General features: G+C 39.8%; 1 protein-coding gene across 7 annotated transcripts in view; it reads left to right on the top strand.

Moving 5' to 3' along the window:
- Positions 1 to 1,265: 1,265 nt before the first annotated feature.
- NFIB (nuclear factor I B) overlaps positions 1,266 to 20,192 on the top strand; it is a 169,840-nt gene continuing 150,913 nt past the window's right edge. For 6 of the 7 annotated variants that reach the window (XM_064735288.1, XM_064735283.1, XM_064735287.1 and 3 more), the window contains exons 1-2: positions 1,299 to 1,600; positions 7,619 to 8,150. In XM_064735288.1, the coding sequence (XP_064591358.1) occupies positions 1,571 to 1,600; positions 7,619 to 8,150 (562 nt within the window). In that variant the 5' untranslated portion in view covers positions 1,299 to 1,570. Of the gene's footprint in view, positions 1,601 to 7,618; positions 8,151 to 20,192 lie in introns of all 7 variants that reach the window. The other variant, XM_064735284.1, reaches the window with a different exon arrangement.

Here is a 20,192-nt window from a genome sequence, read left to right as displayed (position 1 = left end):
AGGGAGCGCTGCAGTGCCCGCAGCGGCGGTGCTGGGGCCGGGGGCCGCACACTCCGGACGCCCCTGACTGGGCACAGCACCGCAGCCCGCCTCACAGGAGCAGAAATAATTTTTACTCGCTGTTTTTCCCCCCTTCCCAGCTCCCCTGGTTAAAGCTGCCCTCGGAGAATGAAACCAGACTCTGGCACCCTGTTGCCTCCCGGGAGCCGGGTCCCCTTCGCAGCCCCCGGCCGCAGCCGGCGAGGGCGGGGACATCAGTCTCCGGCGGTGCGGGACAGGCTCCCCCCGTTCGGGGAGGGGGGCGGAGGGGGCTGCCCTCCCCCGTGTCCCCCGCCGAGGGTGGGGGGGAAGCGGGGGCGCCTGAGCCCCGCCGCAGCTGGCAAAGTCGTACCCCGAAAGAAGAAAAGGAAACCTCTCGCAGATGGCAGCCCCCCCTCCCACCCCCCTCCCCTTCGCCCCCGCAACTTTCTCCCACCAGAAGAGCGGGAAAATGAGGGAGGGATGTTTGCGAAACGTGCTCGTTCCTTCTGCAGCGTTCGGTGGTAATGAATGCAGAGGGAGGGCAGAGGAAGGGGATCTGGTGGAGAAGGAATGTGTTTGCAGGAGGAGGAGTGTAAACGGTGATTGTGTAATTAAATAATTAAACAAAAATACTTAAGTCTCATTTGGGGAGAGAGCTGGAGTAGGGTCCACAGGGTGTAACTGGTGAATTTTTCAACTTCCAAGTTTTGCAGAGTCAGGGGCGGGGTAGTGGAGGGACACTCACGGACGCGTTGAGAGCAAATCGGCTGGGAGCGCCGGGGAGAGATTTATCGTTTGAATTTCCAGGAGATCATTTTTATTACGGTGGCCGTTTGGAAGGCAGTCTCTCACCGCTGCCCGCAGAGAGAGGACGGGCGGCCAAGCAGAGGCTGCCGGAGGAGCCCGCAGGCCGCCCTGCCCGCCCGAGCGCGCCCCCGCCTCGGCGCGGCCCCGCGGCACGGTCCCGACCGCCCGGCGAAGTTTCGCTTGCCATCGCTCTTCGGGAGCCTCTGGCTCCGCTCCGGGCTGTAACCTTGAACTTTCGAAAGCGTGGTGACAGTGTCGTGTTATTACGGCAGCACCACCAACTTCTGAAGAAAGAAAAAACACCGCTCCCTGCCCCCCCCCCCCCAAAAAAAAAGAAAAAAAAAAAGAAAAAGGATAAAAAAAAGCCAAACAAAAAATCCTCCCGCCCACCCCCACCCCCTCCCCCCCCCCCACCCCGAGTCCTTCCCCCCTCATCTGCAAAACAACCAGCAGCAGCAGCAGCAGCAAAAGCAAGACTCCTGCGCCGCCGACTACAAGAGGGTTAAAAGTGTAGATTGGATTTCACCCCGGGAAATCTAGCACACGGAGTGAACTTGAATCTTTGGCTATTTAAGGAGGACTGGGGTTTGTTGTGAAGTTGTGGTGATCCAGAGCAGAGCCCCGTCCTGATTGATTTCATCTTCCTTGAGTCTCAGATGACTGTAAAATGAATAGATGAAATTATTCCTTTTTGAGGCTTTTCTTAGGGGCTCTCCGGGCAGCGTGTTCTCAAAGCGAAGTCATGATGTATTCTCCAATCTGTCTCACTCAGGTATAGACGCTTTTATTTAATTTATTTGTTAATTTGTTTATTTTCACGTGTTTGCTGGGATTTAAAAAAAATTATGTGTGTGGGTTATTAATGAGTCATTGCTAGTAGTCGTAACGGGTTAAAGCACAGTCGTAACTGTTTGTCAGATCCAAACTCCTCTCTCAGGAGGGAATATTAAAGAATAAACTGTACCACGCCATTGTTTTGGGGAGATCCATTCAAAGTGTCACCCGTATACAAATACTGTTAATTGTTGGTGCATAAGAAGTCAAAGGTTAACAAACTGGAAATGAGCATAATTATGCTAAAAAACCGTGTTTGAGAAGTATTGATTTGATTGGAATCAAACGATTTGCACTCTTTTCATCTCGCCTGTTTACACACAGCCTAATGAAAGGGTTTGAAAGGAAAAGTGGTTTTTTTTGACAAAACACGACCACTGGCCGGTGCGAAGTAATCCCGTCTTATGCTTAATTAATAATATGCAGGCTGCCAACAATGAGGGAGATGTGAGCGGGGATGACCAAGCTGTGCAGCGTTTTCTCGTTCGGTTATACAAGGGCACGTCGTTTTCCCCCTCCCCGCTGAAGTGCGGTGCCGGCGGAGGAGCGTGCCCTCTCCCCAGCACGGGGAGAGACCGACCCTTTTCTGAGCACCGCGCTTGCGGCCGCTTCTCGGCGGCGAGCGGCGGCTGTCAGCGGCACGGACGGCGGGAGGGCAGCGGTGGCCGGCGCGGTGCGGAGCGGGGCGCGGAGGGCGGAGGGCAGCCCGAGCGGGGTCCGCTCCGCGGCAAAGCGCGCAGTTTGAAACCTGAGGGGTTTCGGGAGCGTGTTTGGGGAGTTCTCCGGGCGCCCCCGGAGCGTCCTCGGCCGGTGTAGGGTATCGGCGAGCGAGCGCTGGGGCACCGAAGGCTTTTTCGGACGGTAAACCCTGTCTGCAAAGCTCGGGGATAGTTTTCAGCTTTCGTGAAAGTCTGTCTTAGGAGGATGTGATGTAAACTGATTAAGAGATAGCTGCTTGCTTCTGCATTGGTGCAACAAATAGCTAAAGAAGCAGAAAATGTGCGAAAGTAATGTCTGCTGCAAGGCTGCTACGGAGAGGCCAACGATGCACTTACAGTTGCACCGTGAATAAATAAGTGTGATTTAAGTTATTCCGCAGTTACAAACCATTGTAATTCGAAAGGACTAAAGTATTCATAAATTGTGATTGAAGATGGAAACAATGATAAGGCTTATTCAGTGATTGGACACAGTCCTGCAGTTTTTTGGCTGACACATTTTTTATTGTTTATATTTTGTTTGGCATCTAAGTGTGATTGACTTAGATATGGATATTTTCAGTAAGTAAACGTGAGCTCCAGTGGAAGAAAGCTGGAAAAAAGTGTTATTGAGATATTTCTTCTTCAAAAGAGAAACATAGGAAGCATTTGTGTAACAGAGACGCACATGCTTGCAGGTACACACATAGAAATAACTACTTAGCGTGGAATCTGTGGTTAGCAAAATTAATTCTGTGGAGGCTGTCCACCGTGTGGAATTATTGATGGGCAATAAGACCTCTGCATCAGAATATAAACCTGACAGTACAAGAAAGCAGTTTTTGCATTTGAGACACAGGTTTTCGCAACCACCTCTTTTACAGCGGTATTTCATGATCTTGTTTCCTTCTCTAATGTTTTTTTAAAAATTATTTTTTCTTTTTGGACTCATTGATGTAATAGATTTCCTCATTCTTTACAAATTTGTATTAAAATACTGCACTCATGTGTATAAAAAAATGCTACATTGTACTTCTATTGCCATTAATCCAAGAAAGCAGTTTCTGGCTTTTGTGCATTGATACTTTCTCCATAATATTTTACAACCATGCTCTACCTCGTGCCATGCAGGAACAGTTCACATTTGGTAATACATACATGTAACACAGTTGCAACAAATTGATTTTAGTTTGGAATCTTTTTCTACCTGCTTGGAATGATAAGACAAGTTTAGAAATTATATTTTTTCTCTATATAAATTAAAAATTAAAATGACACCAGTAATGGGAACTTAAACCTGGTATTCTTCATTTGTTTAAGGCAAAAGATTGATTCATTTAACTTGGAGTAGCAACTGCATTAAAGCATTACTGCCACAATTGTTCTCTCTATTGTATTCTCTGTCTCTAGGACTCTTGCAATGCTCATCGACTGTGGTAGTATAGGTTCAGAAGAAAATATTTTGGTAAAAGTAAACACAGAACACCTGTTTGGATGGAACTGCTTATGAAAGTGGTAGTTCAGTTTGTGCCGAGACAGCGCGGAAGCATGTTTTAATAACAAGTCTAAAATCCAAAGTACAGCTTTAAGACAAACCTTGTCAATTTGAATGTTACCCATCACACTTAAAATAAAAGTTTAGTGAGTGAAAATAAGTCCAAGGTAGAAGAAAACGTACCAAATGCCATTTAATTTTGCGGGCCCCCTTCCTTGGTTTCCCACATACCTCTTTCTCTATGTTTTGGAATGACTGGAAACTGGATTTATCTCTCTTGCTGAGGCATGAATAGGATGCAGTTTACTGCATGCCTTTTAGTGCTTGCTCTCTTGTGATATTTTTGCCGTGGTTTATTGTGTTACAGTAGTCCAAAATCTCAGAATATGTAGTGTTTTCTTTTGCGCCTATATGTTTCACTAGGCATGAGAAAATCCGTGCAGGGAAGTTGAGTAGATGAAGTTTTCTGTATAAAACTTCCCTACTTCTGCCCAGTGCATTTACTGCACAGTCCTCAATTTGAGCTTTCTGGGCTGATACAAAGTTTAAAAGTGAAAGATAGGAGAAGAGCGCTGCATATCCTCTTTATCTTTTCAATAAAGAAAACTTGGCCTACCTATTGTCATTAGATGGCTGCTATTTTTTCCTTTCTTTACTAGGAACATAGATGTTGTACAGTAACTTCCATTTTAATTTAAATTGCCAGTGCTCAATGGTTCACCTTAGCTATTTGATATTACATTTGAAAATCTTGCCTTTATAAATTGCTTCATTGCAAGAGCAACTGTGGCACATGAGCAAGTGCCACATAAAAATAAAAAATAATTTACTATTGTCTATATGAATATTACGGAGACAAAAAATTCTGTTGATATCATTTTAGGAGATTTGGTGGAGAATGTGTGTGATTAATTGCAAATGTCCATTTAGGATCATTTTTATGGGCACTTCCCCATGTCAAGTAGTAGTTTAATTTGAAAATGCACAAAGAATAGCTCAAAAAATCTGATAAAATTGCTTTCAAACAGAATGTTATTTGCTGTGTTTCTTCTCAACACTTTTCATGTATATGTATGTCTTTATGACTTAACAATACTGTGAAAGACAAAACCTGAATACAGTTTTTAAAAGATTGGCATTTCTCGTGTGCATGTTTTTGTGGTTTTTTTTCTCCCTATTTTTGAAAAAGAAACATTCAGGTACTACAGACTGGAATTTAATCAGTGAAATTCTCTATAAAATTTTCATAGATATAAAGTGCTATAGTTTATTATTGTTAATACTATATGCATTACTTCAAGGCATAGTCAATCTGAAATAATTTATTAATTTATGATGATCTTCTTCAAAATTAAAACTAGATGTGCAATAATTTACTAATGTAGAATATGTCCATGTTTATTTTATTGCCATTTTAAGTTATAAATGCCAAAGTCTGTTTAGGAGAAATCATTGTATTGAAGCAAAAATTAATTTCTCTCAAAGCTCTTCAGCCACCTGCCTTCACCCTACCTTTAGCCCCAGCTGTTAGAATTTTCAAAATCTGTAGTAAATCTGTTTTATTCAGCCTAAAATGAATTGTGAGGACTTAACACAGTATGGTTGTTATGCTTCCACTAATTAAAAAAAAAATTCAATACTTCAATTAAGATGACTTCTGTAGGAGAAAAAATAAACTTTCTTTAGTAGTTATAATTGAAAGGGAAAAAAGCATGGCATCAGAAAGCATATGAAGATAGGGAAGTCTTATCATGGGCTGTGGTTGCTCAGAGCAGTACTGCCTACCCACACAAAGAACAGATTGTGGTTTAACTCTTTCCACGGCCTAGTTTTATGTACCAGTATAGTAACAGAATTGTTCAAATCTCTGCTGGAAACTACTAATCAGTTTAATTGTTGCCTTTGTAGGTCTTTGACAAGCATCATACTGTAATGAAATTGTTTATGTCCTGAAGTATCTTCCTATATTGCCTCTCTGTTCTTTTTTTCCTTTACCCCCCCCTTTGCTTAATTTATTTTTTTTTCTGTGAAGACAACATGATCATAGGTAAACTGCTTGTAACTTTTCTGTTGCTTTCTGTTTGATTTGAGGATGGTTAGAGAGGTAACTAGATCTAGTGGGTTTTGCAACATTCAGGAAATTTTGAAGTTTGTTTGAAATTCAAAGATTTAAATATGGATTTCTTTGCCTGAAGCTTCTGCAATGGCAGTCTGCACTCTATAATTGAGACCATTAGTTATACTTTCATCATTTTTACCTAATGGAGTTAATCAGCCTATTGATTAAACATAATTCATTCCTTGTCTAGCAGCATAACTAAAATAGTAGTTTGTTAATTGTATTCTTGAATATAATTGCATAAAAAAGGTTCGGTTTTAGTTTGATTGCACTGTGCCGCTAAGTATGATGAGCAATCTGAGTGGTATTTAAAACTAAATATCCCTACACACAGGAAGAAGGATACCTCCCCTAAGGTCTCCCTTTCAACCCAAAATATAGTAATGTTTGATAAGCAGATTGCAGTGTTTTAAACAGCAGACTTGTTAATGGAAAATAAGTTTTTGGGGAAGGTCTATTTAGATATTAACATGGATGTGTAGGATGGTACTTTAAGCAGACAAATGAAATTAATTTAATTGCTATAGGATGTGCCTGTAGACAACAACTAAGCATTCCCTCCTTAATGCAATCCATATTGCTGCTAGGCAGAAGATAAGAACTTGCAGGTGAAGCCAGACAACAAAAAGGGTTATTTTGAAACTGTAAATAAATGGCATGGATTTCACAAAAGCAGCATTGGACCAGCGGTGGACTCATAATGTCTCTTTGCCACAGCATGTAGAAACACAAAGAATGCAAAGTTTGTGCCAAGTTGCCATTTTTCATTGTACACCTCAGATTGATTTTTAAGGGGTTTAGAATAATTGCCACACTCATGTGATCAGTTAGCAAATTAACTGACTCTGTGGGGCTTCAAAATTCACAGTGCAACTGCTGGAAGGACATAAATGTAATTTTTGTTCTCACCTTCATAAAGTCTTAATTTTACAGAGCTTGGGGGTGGTGGGAGGGAAGCGAGAAGAGCTGCAAGTACAGGAGCTTCTGTTCAGGATTTGTATATGACATGTGTCTTTTGCCTGCTTTTCCTTACTGTATACTGGTTTCTCTAGTTACCACCACTGGAATGGTGCTGTTTCAGTGCTGGAATGTTGGACGTTTGATAAGAAAATGGATCAAGTTTAATGGCGCATGCTCTTTGTGCCACCAGCAGTCTCTTGCTGAGAGCATGCTCCAAAAGCGGGAACTGTGTGGCATTACACTGAGCATGTATATGCTTTGTGTTTCTGTGCCACAGAGAAGAGAAATGAACTGTGGCATTTGCCTCAGCCTTCTGAACATTTCTGCTCAGATTTTTTAAAACCGTGCAGTGTCCTCTTTTTGCAATGGTACTTTTCTTGATGTTAGCTGTTCAAATATTTAAATGTTAGGAACAAAACATCTTGGTAGCATCTCTTAAATTATGTTGTCTCTGCAGAGTTGTAGGATGAAGTGAGGGGAGGAGTACAAAATAAAATTTTCACATAGTTCTTTCAAAGAATGAAATATGAAATTTGTGTAAATTTTAAGTGTTTATTCTCTTCATCTCGTATTCACTTAAAGATTTTCAAAAATGTTTCTTGATGGTGCTTTGGTTATGAGAACTTGCTGACTTTGAGTTTTCTTGTTCTCTTCTTCTTTTTTTTCCTTCACTTCTTTCCACAGGATGAATTTCACCCGTTCATTGAGGCACTTCTTCCACATGTGCGTGCAATTGCCTATACTTGGTTCAATCTTCAGGCTCGAAAACGCAAGTACTTTAAAAAACATGAGAAACGAATGTCAAAGGATGAGGAAAGAGCAGTCAAGGATGAGCTACTTAGTGAAAAGCCTGAAATTAAACAGAAGTGGGCATCCAGGCTCCTGGCCAAGCTGCGCAAAGATATTCGCCAAGAGTTCCGGGAGGATTTTGTGCTCACAGTTACTGGGAAGAAGCACCCATGCTGTGTATTGTCCAATCCTGACCAGAAGGGCAAGATTAGGAGAATCGATTGCCTGCGACAGGCTGACAAAGTCTGGCGTCTGGATCTAGTCATGGTGATCCTGTTCAAAGGCATCCCCTTGGAAAGTACGGATGGAGAACGTCTCATGAAATCCCCCCATTGCACAAATCCAGCACTTTGCGTCCAGCCACATCACATAACAGTATCAGTCAAGGAGCTTGATTTGTTTTTGGCATACTACGTGCAGGAGCAAGGTAGGAAGCAGACTGTCATGTTTCTATGTTAGTATGTCAGACTCTGACTCCAAGCAGCCCTGTTTCCCCTGTGGGCTGGCTTCCAGTGAAGCATTGTTCTGTGGTCCATAGATGGAGTGTGGCTACATATCCATTTATAAATCAGCCTATATACATATGTACTTAAACACACAAAAATTCCTGCGGACCTGTATGACATGCATATTTGACACGCGTGCCTCTTTCACGAGCGAGAGAGACATGTACCAAAGCAGTACTTTCATTCCACTGAAGTTGCCTTTTATTTATTGTGAAAAAGTGGCAATACATAGTTGCGACTTCAGAAAACGTTATTGTTTTCAAATTGGGTTTCTAAAGAAAAACAAAACAAAACCCCCCACCCCAGTACTATTAAGAATAGGTGCAGGTATATGCAATTGCACAGTCACAATAAATACTACAAATATTTATTATTGTCTTTGTTGTTATAATTAATCAAGAAGCAATCCTTAAACTGATCATGTTGAAGAGCAATTGTAGACTTTCTCATGCCTATAAAACAAAGCTTGGAAATACTTTATCACGGCAGTATTTCATATAAATGCCAAATAGAATCAGAATTGCAGCACACAACATGTAATGTTTTATTCATATTTTACATCAGTAGCTCATCTTATCTTTGAGCTTTAAAACAAAGATCCAGGTGGTAATATTTTGAGAAATTTTTATGAAGAGTATATTTTCATAATCACACTCATATACTTTTATTTGGCAGGTAATGGAAATGTGGAAAATTGCAGGAGCTCTATGGAAAAGCCTCTTAAACTTAGTATTACAGAATGAAAATAAAAACAGGGCTTCTGATAATCATGTGTCAGGGGAAAAACCTACTAGCCATATTTCATATATTGGATATTCAATAACAATACCCATAGGCAGGTTCCCTAAAATTGTAAATGGCTGTAAGTAGATAAAGGTGTTGGTTTGTTTTTTTCTTTCTTTTTTTTTTTCTCTGATTGTAAGTCTTCTGAAGTACTTTTTCTCTGTTAGGGTCATTTTGGTTCTTTCTGACAATGATACTGTCTTCTAAGTGCCTTTGTAATGCTGGCTGATCAGCAGTAATAATGCATTTCTTTTTTAGCCGCAGATCTCAACTAGGGAAAGTTCGACCATCTGCAGATGGTGGGCCATTTCACAACTTGGCCTGGTAGTAGGTAGAAATGGCCTGCAGAAGGGCAGATGGCAGGCTGTTATCTGATGCTTGGTAAATAACTATGGGATTTAACTGGAAAACAAATTGAATTGATTTTGTTAGCAACAAAAAAGTAAAATTGCATGGCTTCATTTGGTGTATACTCGTTTTTTAAGAGGAGAGCTGCAAAATGAAATATTTTGTTTTAAGTAATTATCTTTTAGCATTTACTCATGCAAGTGAAGAACTGTTTTTGTGAATGTATGTATTATTTGCTGTGAAAAAAATATTGGCTTCTCCCCCCACCCCTGCACTCCCCCTAGTATTTTTTGGGGTTTTTTTGTCTCTCCACAGCAGTAGACACGTTCAGATATTTTACAGTGACTTTAAGTAGCTGCGGAGTCTGGTAAATCTGATCCCAAATAATATAGGAAGAAAGATTTCTTTGACAACATTAAACAAAATAGCTTAATTACAAGTAATTTTTACCTTTAAATTCCTTTTGTAGAAAAAAAATCAAATTATATTATGAATGCATATAGCATAACTCATAACTTACTGATTAATTCTATGGATTTACCTGTCTCTAAAAGTCAAAACTACAAAGGGAGGCAAAACAGTTTAAGTACCTCTTGAGCCAAAGAAGCTGGGGTCAGAGTACTCTTAACACATTGTTGACTTATAAGTTGTTGAAAGGCAGTAACTTGAAGTGGGAGAAGGAATTGCAGGGCATAGTTGATTTTGTTGATTTAAATGTATTGAGAATAGAAGTTTGTTTAAAACACTTTTGTCTAATTGGAAATGAGGAAGTTAAGCATGTTGTAATATTATAACTTTCAGTTACACAGTGCTACTTTGAGAATATACTGAAAATGAAGCTGGGTAATTTCTATTTCCAAGTCACTCATAGAAGACCTTTTTGTTTATTGCTAACTGCATGTCTTTTGTATTTTGCTGCTTTACATTAAGTCTTCCATTAACATCTGTTGGCTCTCTTCTTGAAAAAGTTATATTTAGTTGTCTATGTAATTTTTTTCCCATTTTATCAAACTTTGATTCTCTATATTCATTGAAATCAGGTTAATTGTGGCACTTTTTAGGGTACTTGATTAAGAGTGCCAGGCTCTGTGAAAGATATGCGTGAAGTCAACCAAAAATGTTGCATTATACCTATGGCATTTTTCTTTTTATTTATCTTTCAGAACATATAAACGCCTAATAGCACCATGTAACAGCTAAGTGGACACATAAAAAAATTAAATCACTGAACAAAATATGAAGAAGGAATTAGCACACAAAATGAAAAAAGGGCCAAATAGTTTGCTTTTTTTGTTGCTTTAAAATAGAAGATTAGGGGAAAAAAGAGGAGGAAGGATAGTTCGAGTGCCAGTGATGGTTGCCAGTGGCACCAGGATTGGCATCAGACCTTCTTTGTTTAGCCTAGGATGTCTGTGATTTGTTGGTTGGCATCCGCATTGCAGTGCAGAGTAATGTTACAATATATTGACAATTTCCAGATCTAGAAGTGTCAATAATGTTTTCAGTTCTTAACAAAAAGAGCTTCTACTTCCATGTCTGTCTTGAAAGAAGAAATAAGGACTGATCTATGAAGTCCTATCATTGATGAACTTCATCAGATGCTACTTTTCGCTCATCTCAAATTCAGCATCTTTTTTCCCCTCTATTCATTTTATGCTATCCTCTTAAAAGAAAAAAAAAGAAAAAAAGAAGATTGACATAGGTTGCAATGCTGCTCCTTTGACTGAAAAGGAGGAAGAAAATGGGAAGTATACATTGTCATCAATGTTTAATATGAAAATAACTATTAATCACAAGGGGGTTCTATGGGGCTCTGAGTGTTGTGTGTATCAGGGGGGTGCGTGTGTCCCACACAGATTGTTTATAAAACCCCAACTTGAAAATGGTGTGAACATTGTTTCTATTGACAGAATTGTCCTTTTTTTTTTCCTGTGAGCATCAGAGAGTGTCTATCATTTAGTATGAAATGCATTTCAGTCCATAAAATCATTTGATGGTATTTAATTCAGCGCAGCGCTTATGCTGTGTTCCCGTTGCTACAAGAACCGCCATTTTGTTTGTCGAGTGCCAGGAGAGGGGAAAAAAAGGCAGACAATGTGCTTGATGCCAATAATGGTTGCCAGTGGCACCGAGGTTGGCATCAGACCCTCTTTGTCTAGTTGCTGAATGCCTTTGATTCGTTGGTTGGCATCCGCATTGCAGTGGGCACATTGGAAAGTTTTTGACAATCAGTGAATGAAAGCTGCAGTACTTGTTTGCTGCAACAGAACCAAGATAATATAAATCTCTCCTTGAGATGGACATTTTACTTACTCTTACAGTGACTAATTTAAAACACAAAAGCTAGAAATTGCCTTATTTTTTTCCAAAACTTAAAATATCTATAGCAATGTGCCTTGTCTGCATAATTCTGAATTCCCTCTTCATCTCCACTACTTTTTTTTGCAGCATGAATAAAACGCAAACTTGATGTTAGGTAATTCAGCATATACTGAATGAAGCATAGTACACCTTGGTAGTTTAAGAGTTTAAACAACTGAAGCAGTGCTACATGTAAATGTTAAGATTTTTAAGTATTTTTAGTGCATGTGTCTCTCAGAGTACATTTATCTGAACAGTCATGTTACTGTTTATACTCTCCTTTGTCCTCGTGTAAGGGTGATATAACTGGGGGAGCCCACGTTCCCAGTTGTTAATAAAGTCTGGAGTCAAAGGAAGAGAGGCTCTTTTAAAAGAGTGGGGAAGAAAATAGGTGCAGATGTCCTTAGTCCCGTAGTGTTCAGGCACTCTTCGTTTTTTAACTTCTTACACCGTCAAGATGCTACCACAGCTCCAGCTGTGCAACTTTGTTATCAGGAAATTGGCAAAAAGAATAAATAATTTCTCTTGGAAGTTTCCTAGATAGTTAACATTAATATTGCTTTCCGGTTAACTGCTATTATCTCGTTAATTAATAAGAAGGATTAGCAGCTCTACCCAAAGGGCTGCGCAGAAGGAAGCCTGGCCTATGTGAGTCCCTGAGTTGCTAGACTGTGTCCTGTCTCTTGAGGATTGGAGGGGGGGTACTGGGCCAGGGAAGAAAACAGAAAAAGGCAAGAGAAAGCTTAGAGAGCAGCGAGGGCACTGGCTGGCCAGGGGGAGAATTTTGTGTGCAGGGCTCTCGTGCTGAGCTGGCCCTGTGCGGGGAGGTTGGCAGTGCCCTGCTGCATGCAGGTGCCATGCCCTGCCCTGGGGGCGTGGGAGGGGGCACGGGCACACCCCGGTGTGGTGCCCACGCTCCCGAAGAGCGCGCTTGCGGATAACCTCAGCTGGGTCCAGGGTGCTGCCGCCGCATCAAGCTGAAATGCTTCTGCCCTGAGCTTAACGCCAGCAAACTGGCAATCCCAAGCCAAGTGGGGATATCGCTTTCCCAATTCAGACAGTCCTGGCAACACGTGTGTCTTGTCTTGCTTGGAAAACATGCCCTCTTCCAGAAGGAATTGTAATTCTTTTTTTAATGAGATATGTCTGAATTGCAGGAGTGGGTGGGTTTATCAATGGCTTAATATTTTTAAAAGCTTTTTTGAATTTTGTCAATTTATGTCTATTGGGAGCTCAAATTTTGAAAGAGGTTTGCATAGTAGTTTCACATTACATTTGAGTTTTCATTCTGTAAGTTGAGAAAATTCATTCTGTTAATATTTTAAAATGATAATGAAATTGTTTTTTGTTAGGTTGCTGTGACTACATGAATTTTCCACTTAAAAATCCCGCTCAAAATAATGTTTTAAGCAGTTCCTGGTTAAGTCATATTATGGTTATATGCCTAAATACCACACCACCCAGATAGATTTTGGATGAGGGTTCGCATTTTTTTGTGTGCACTGATGATCCCACATACAATTAATAAAAAAGCAATGAGCTTAGATGAATCAACCATTTGCTGATTGTTTCTACTTCATTTAATCTTAATGATTTGCCTCCTTCTGAATACTTTACCTGGGAACACGCAGTAGAACATTTTACCTGTTTTGCAGAAGGACATAAAAAAGTGCGAGGTGATTTGTTGGGAGCTTACAGAGCAAATGATGAGGTACAGCAGGAACAGCAGGAAATAGAGCTTATTACTGCCTGTACCTACAGGCTTCTGTATGCTCCAGGACCTTGTTTCTAGCACAGTGAAATGGCGTGTGATACCTGCTCTAAATCTCAATTTTGAATCAGAAAGCCAGTACAGAACCAAAAGTATGAGTTTATACATTGTCTGCCCTAGTATGAGAAGAGCTTTTAGTAGTTTAAAAATCTCATAGGGAATAATCAACCTTTTAAAAACTGAATTGCTCTGGACAATTCCAGTCTGTTGAGGCGTGAAGAGAATGCAAATTTGAAAAAACTTTTTTGTGTCAACTGAAAAAGACACTGTTATTATTATTTTCTAGTTTTCTAACGTAAAATTTTGGATAACTATTTCGTTGTTGACTGTCTCTATTGTATTGAAAATTATGGGCAAGAAAGACATTTGCCATTAGGAAATGGAGGTTAATCCAGTCTATATATGGATGTAGTAATATTTCTCAATTTATTATTATAGTTTCTTTATTTATGAAGATCTAGGATACTGAAACATTTTGAAAGGCCACTTACCAATTTTCATTTTTTCAGAACATTGATGTGTGAACTAGCATTCAGATAGTCGGTTTGCAGAATTCAAAATGTTTAATTTTTTCTTTTTAATTTAAAAAAGCTTTCTTAAGAGCAGGAATGCAGGTCAGGAAAAAGAAAAGGAAAATTTCCACTATTTAGCACTATTTAGTGCTAAATTATTTACTGTTAACAGGAATTAAATTTATGTGCATTTCAAGAAGGAACATTTACCTAATTCTGATTTTTCTTACCTGACACACTAATTTTCACAGGGTTAATAACACAAATTGTGTTTAAGATAAAAGAAACTTAAGTTTAAATAAGTTCTGTTCAGGTACTTGAAAACATAGAGGTCATTGTTAATTTATGAGCGACATTTAGTTCAAAACAAGAAGCGATAAAGTAAAGAATGGAAACTGCATCAGAAAATTCTTGCTTTGTGGTAGTTTCAGATGGAATACTGTGAACAAAAAGGATTATTCTAAACTATATACAAGAGGACTCATTAATAAAGGAAATACCTAAATTTAAAGCAGGATTTTATGTTTTACATTTCTTAAATGTTCATGCATATTTGAATTCACTCTAACTGTGAAAACTTCATTAAGATAATTGAACACTAAATGCCACTGCAGGTTGGATTTTAAAGTTAATTGCATGAGGTTGCTGTCAAGTCCACTTCCTTATTTAGCTTTCTTTTTTTTTTTTCCTGTGTTTCCTCCTTCTGCTCTTCCCTGCTGCTAGTGTAGTAGCATAGTCATGTCAAGTATAGGTGGCCCTCGGAAATGGTGGTCCACAATGCCAAACACTGTAACTCAAGAGGTTTCCTGAAGTGCTACTTTCCAGTCTCACCAGCAAGGTGAAATGTTTCTTTGATGTAATTGCTGGGACTAGGATAGTTTTCAGATCAAGTTAAATGGCTATGTTAACTGAATAGGGTTGCTCCTTCCACTGTGGGGTGAAAAAGGCTCCTTATGAGGAGCTGCTTTACAGATTTACAGATTTACAGTGATTGTGAAAAGGGAAGGAAGTCTCTGATACTATTCAGTTTGTTTGACAGATGTCAAACAAGATGTCATTAATTATAGGGAGGTTTCATGATTTTATTCTGTATCTCTTTTTAATTTTTGTAATTTTAAACTCTGTTTAGAAGTTTTTGCTAAAACCATGGCTCAGGGCATTGAAACCTGGATTAGAAGAGGTTTGAAAGTCTCAGAACTAGGAAAAGGGAAGTAAATCTCAGATTATTAGCTCTGTCTTAGAGAAAGCCGAATTCATTTTGGTGTGTCTATTGTACTGTCTTTTAGCAGTGAGCTGTGTGTGAACCTGGAAGCATTCTTCTAGCACAATTGTTTATATTTCCCCCCAGTCATCTTTTTATTGACAAAAAGTTTACTTGTGCTCTCCCCACCAGTTTTTCTCTGAGGGGATTTTTTCCTTTTCTGAAGTATATTGTGCTTTTAAAATTTTAAATAAACATATTTCTTTAGCTGCTTCTTGGGAACATCAACATTTTAATGTGTCTTTTATCCTAGTCCCCTCCCACCAAGTCCCATCTCTGCCCTGTCCCCAAAAAGAGTGGTGGGAGATGGGCACTTCAGATGGGCGCTTGGTGTTTGGGGGGCATTTGCAGAAACGGCTGATAGTCTAAAGTTTGTTTATCAATCATAGTGTTTAGAATGTTTTTAGATTACCTGAGGACCAGAGCTTTTGCCTACATGCCTTATGACTCTTGTGTGTTATGTTCCACTTTATATGAGACCCCTTTTCAAGTCAGAAAGGTGACTTAAAATTATGGGGACCTTGGAGTAATTTTAACCTTAATTTGTTCCGAACTGCCTTTGGTGTTTGGAATTTTTAAATGACATGTATGTTTGTTTGTTTTTACCCCAAGAAATACTATTGAAATAAGGAGAAGTTACTGTGATGAGGAAGGATGTGAAAGCTTAGCTGAATCCCCTTCAATCATTGTGTTCTTTTTTCTCAGTGAAACCTTGCACTTTTTTATTAAGTAACTGCACCATCTCCAGAGTAGAAGGGACATGTCAAGTTTTCCAGTGTCCTTCCATAAAGGCACCTTCACTAAAGACATCTCAGTGGCTTTAAGTAGGCTTTTTATTTCCCCTCTGAATAAAATACTTATGGAAATTGATCAAAACTGTTCCCATTTTCTTCCTCAGAAAGTGAACAGGAAAGCCAAATGCAAAAATGAACAGGTAGTGAACTCTGAGAAACTTGGTGTGGTTGTTGAGAAATTAGGGAAAAAATTCTGTGATTGTTTGTTGGAGACAAATGGTGTGCACACGTAAGTATATTCTATATTGTTTGGAATTATTTAACAATTGATAATTATAAGTATCCATCTTTTGAACATATTGTTTACCTATTTGACTTCCTTATCTCCAAGTAATATTAACCTGATGAGTTACTACACATTTTTTCATAAAGGATCAATTCAAAAAACTGAAAGATGGTTATCTATTTATCTTAAAACTAGCATTGTATTTTAATTTCCAGTCAATTTCCTTGCCATATTCCTCATAAGCATCTTCTGAGGTGTCATAAAATTTGCATATTTTTCTTTAAAATAGAAACAAAACAATGTGCATGTAATTCAGTAATTACAAACTCTATGCCTTTAGAAATTGAATGAAATTAAAATAGTATATAATTTTGCTTGTGAATTGCATTGGGCTAAAATGCCAAACCATTTTCAGCCTTTTTTGTGAAGTAGCTAACAGGGAAATGTTTAGAAGATTATTACGGATGTGCATTGTGTCTGAGAGATAGCAAATATACTGCCAGCATCAGCTTTCCATTGCCTGAGTAATGCCATTGAAAATTATGTCAGACTTTTTGAAGGGATAACTCCACTCCAGTGTCCCTGATTTAAAAGTATGAAAATTTCTCCTAATCAAGACAACTTACTCTGACATCTGCAGTTTCTAGACGGATTACCTTAAATTTGTTATGCCATGTTAAAAGATGTGTTTTACGAGGCTGGCCTCAGCTCCTGGCCTTAGTGTCAAGAACCTGGCTATGTGATGCAATACATCTTGTTAGGTTTAATTGACCAAAGCTGATTTGTTAAAACAATTCATTTGTGCTGTAACTCATGCCCACGCCAAGTTGCTACCTGAATCTCTTGACCTTGGTTTGTCTGGGTCATGAAATGGCTGTGAACTGCTTGACCTCTCCATTGTTCAGTGGCCATGCCACTTCCTCCACTTCTTTGTGGTGGTTGCTGACAAGAAGACCTCAGCCCTGAATTTACACCCCAGTGGGTTTTCAGTGTCCCTCCAGAGCATCTGTATCCTCCTTTGGAAGTCCTTCGGTGATGTCACCACCTATTGTCTGCCGACAGTGAGGGGGACAAACTGACAGCCCTTCACAGTAGAAGAGGTAGTGAGGGAATTTCTGGGAGCTGGAGGAAAACTCCATCCCCTCAGACTGCTGTGCATTCCTGTTGTTCTGGGGTGCATGGGGTCACTACTTTTTTCAAGGGGAAACACCATTGGTCTTGGTCAATCTCATTTCACTGTGAGTTTTGTATGAGTGGGATGCGCTGGGAAGAATGTTCTGCTTTGAAAATATTTTGTAATGAAAATCTAATGAGTATGCACAGTATTTCAATTTTTAGGACTCAAGAGTGATCAAACCAGATTTTTGGTGTGAAATGGAGGAGTGTTTCCTGTCAATGTCATAAGTGGCTATTGATTTCTCTAATACCAAAACATCAATTTCTAATGACATAACTTGTATTTAAAAGCAGTCATGGTTTCTAAAGCAGAGGACTTTAAACACTATGCTTGATGCAGTATCTAATCTTAGTAAAAGGGAGAAAGAACAATCTTTATATGACTTCTGTAAAAAAAAAACAAAACGTGGAATACATTATTTCTAGTGGAAGCTACTTGTCTTTAAGAATTATTCTTGGTGGGGGGCAGTCATTGGATGCTTAGCCTGACAGGCTGCCTACTGTCAGTAGCTCAGATGCTAATGTCAGCTTCTTGATGTAGACTTTGTGCTTCCCATAATTACCAACAATTTGACTGCTGGCACAGTTTATTTTGTAGAAATGAGTATTACATCTAATTATGTGCCGCATTGTGACACTTTTTTAGGAAGTAGAGCCTTTCAAAATCAGTGGCTGGATCTGTCAAAAAACTGTGGCTAAGTTAAGAAAGCTTATAGACTAGTACTGATACCATTATAAAGCAAGTAAATTTGTATTCCTGTGGTCATCAGATAATTGGCATACTCTTTTTTTAACTCCTTAGCCTTAGACTTAGCTCATATGAATGGATTTTTTCAATTGAGTTGACATAGTTTAAACCCCATATTCTTCCACAGCACTGTGCACTGACTTTCACAGCACATGAGCAGGTTTGTATTTCTGCAGTACAACTGATTTCTTTGTAAACTTATTCTTTTTTGCTTCTTGAAAAAGAAATCAGATGGTATGTTTACATACAGCATTCCTGTGCACTTGCATATGTTTAAACATTTTTTTCTGTGTGAAACTCTGCAAGCTAGGTGTGATTTCTAATTGCAGTTACATAGTTCCTCTGAAGGAAGAGGGTGGGAATGCTGGTGTAAGAGGAACTTGAATGCTGTGGCTGTGATGGCAATGTAAAGTATGACTCAACGTTTAGTTGCAAGGACTTAAAAGTCCTTGTCCCTGGTCCCCAACCCCGCCGTTGTCTCACCGGGTGACTGCAGGCAAGTTAATTAATATCTCTGTGTGTCTGGACCCGGGGAGAGAGAAAACCTCTTGCTTCAGTGCTGGCCCAGCGAGGATTGTGGTAAAAACTGAGATAAGTACTGGCTAAAAAGTCACTGTATTCTTGCAAGCAAAACCCATGTGCTGGTGCCCAGCCCCCAAGAGGGCTCTGTATCGTAAAGAAACGTTGTACCCAGTTTTCTCATGCCCAGACAGAAGGAACTTGCCCCAGCAGGGAGGGCCGGCACGGAGCATTCCTTGCCTCTGAGCCCTGCGGTGGTAGTGCTCCGCAGGAGAGGCGTCGGGCGAAACCCCGCAGCAGGCCTGGCCCTCACAGGGGAGCGGGGCGCTGGGAGCAGCGTTCCTCCTCACCCTGCTTCCGTCAGGGCAGGGCTGGCCCTTGGGATGGCCCCTGGCACAGGCAGCTCGCTGAGTTTCCCTGCCCTGTGACCGTGAAGCAAAAATATACTCCAGACAGAAAGGTCTGAATACTAAAGTTCCTGCACCGTGGTCCCATGCTCAGGATGGATGGTCAGGAATTTGGTGAGGTGTGAGATGAAACCCACCATAAAGCTAATCTAACAGTGTACCTATTATCTGGAACATGCTGGCCATGAACATGTTTCATCTCCCAGGCTTGGAGAAGTCTGATTTGTGAGGCAGCTAATGGGCACAACATTGGTCTGTAGGGGCTTAGCCCAGGATTGAGTCTTGGACGGCTGAGCTTTCCCTGAAGCCCCAAATGATTGTAGTGAAACGCTCCTAAGTAATTAGTAGCCTGTGTTTTTTGGACCCAGTATGCCATCTACTTTTACTTCTTCAGTCACTGCTTTCCTCATTCCTTCCTTTATGATGATATTTTAGGTTTGGTAACGAGCTAGCCATACTGACACCTACAAAATTACTGTGTCTGCTTCTCAGAGTGGGAAGTGGCTATAATTTTCAAAAATTAGGTGTGTCCATGCATTTTTCCAGCTGATACTGAAGCAGTGCAGTTTAAGCAAAACAAGGGTTAACATAAAAACTTATTCTATTGTTTAACTTCCAGTTAAAGAATAACCAGCTTGTGCAGAAAAGAGAATTGAAAAATTGATTGGCCCTTTGGATTCAGACATAGAATTTAAAGGATATCAGGTTGTGATTTTGCCATATATGCATTCATAGGTGAGTTTATGGCCTGCAGTTCAGTGACTTGTGGAGGCTTATGTTGTAGGAGCCGCAGCCTTAGGTGGTTTTATTAAACCTAAGGGAACGTGTTTTAAAGCTATGTATAATTACTTTAACTGGCTTAATTGCTGCCTTTTTTTTTTAAGTTAAGAAAACATATCAAATTGTTACTTAGAGCATAAAATTGTTTTTTTGCACTTTATAGTGAGGAGTTCTGGTGTATTTTAAAACATATGCTGATCTTGCTTTACCATACACAAATCAGTGTGTGTATAGAGATCTTCCTGGCCATTCATACATTTTTCCACTATATTGTGGA

This window comes from Zonotrichia leucophrys, chromosome Z, assembly GCF_028769735.1.
Source record: "Zonotrichia leucophrys gambelii isolate GWCS_2022_RI chromosome Z, RI_Zleu_2.0, whole genome shotgun sequence".
Taxonomy (NCBI): domain Eukaryota; kingdom Metazoa; phylum Chordata; class Aves; order Passeriformes; family Passerellidae; genus Zonotrichia; species Zonotrichia leucophrys.
The sequence above is the reverse complement of the archived record's forward strand: the minus strand, read 5'-3'. Positions and strand labels throughout refer to the sequence as shown.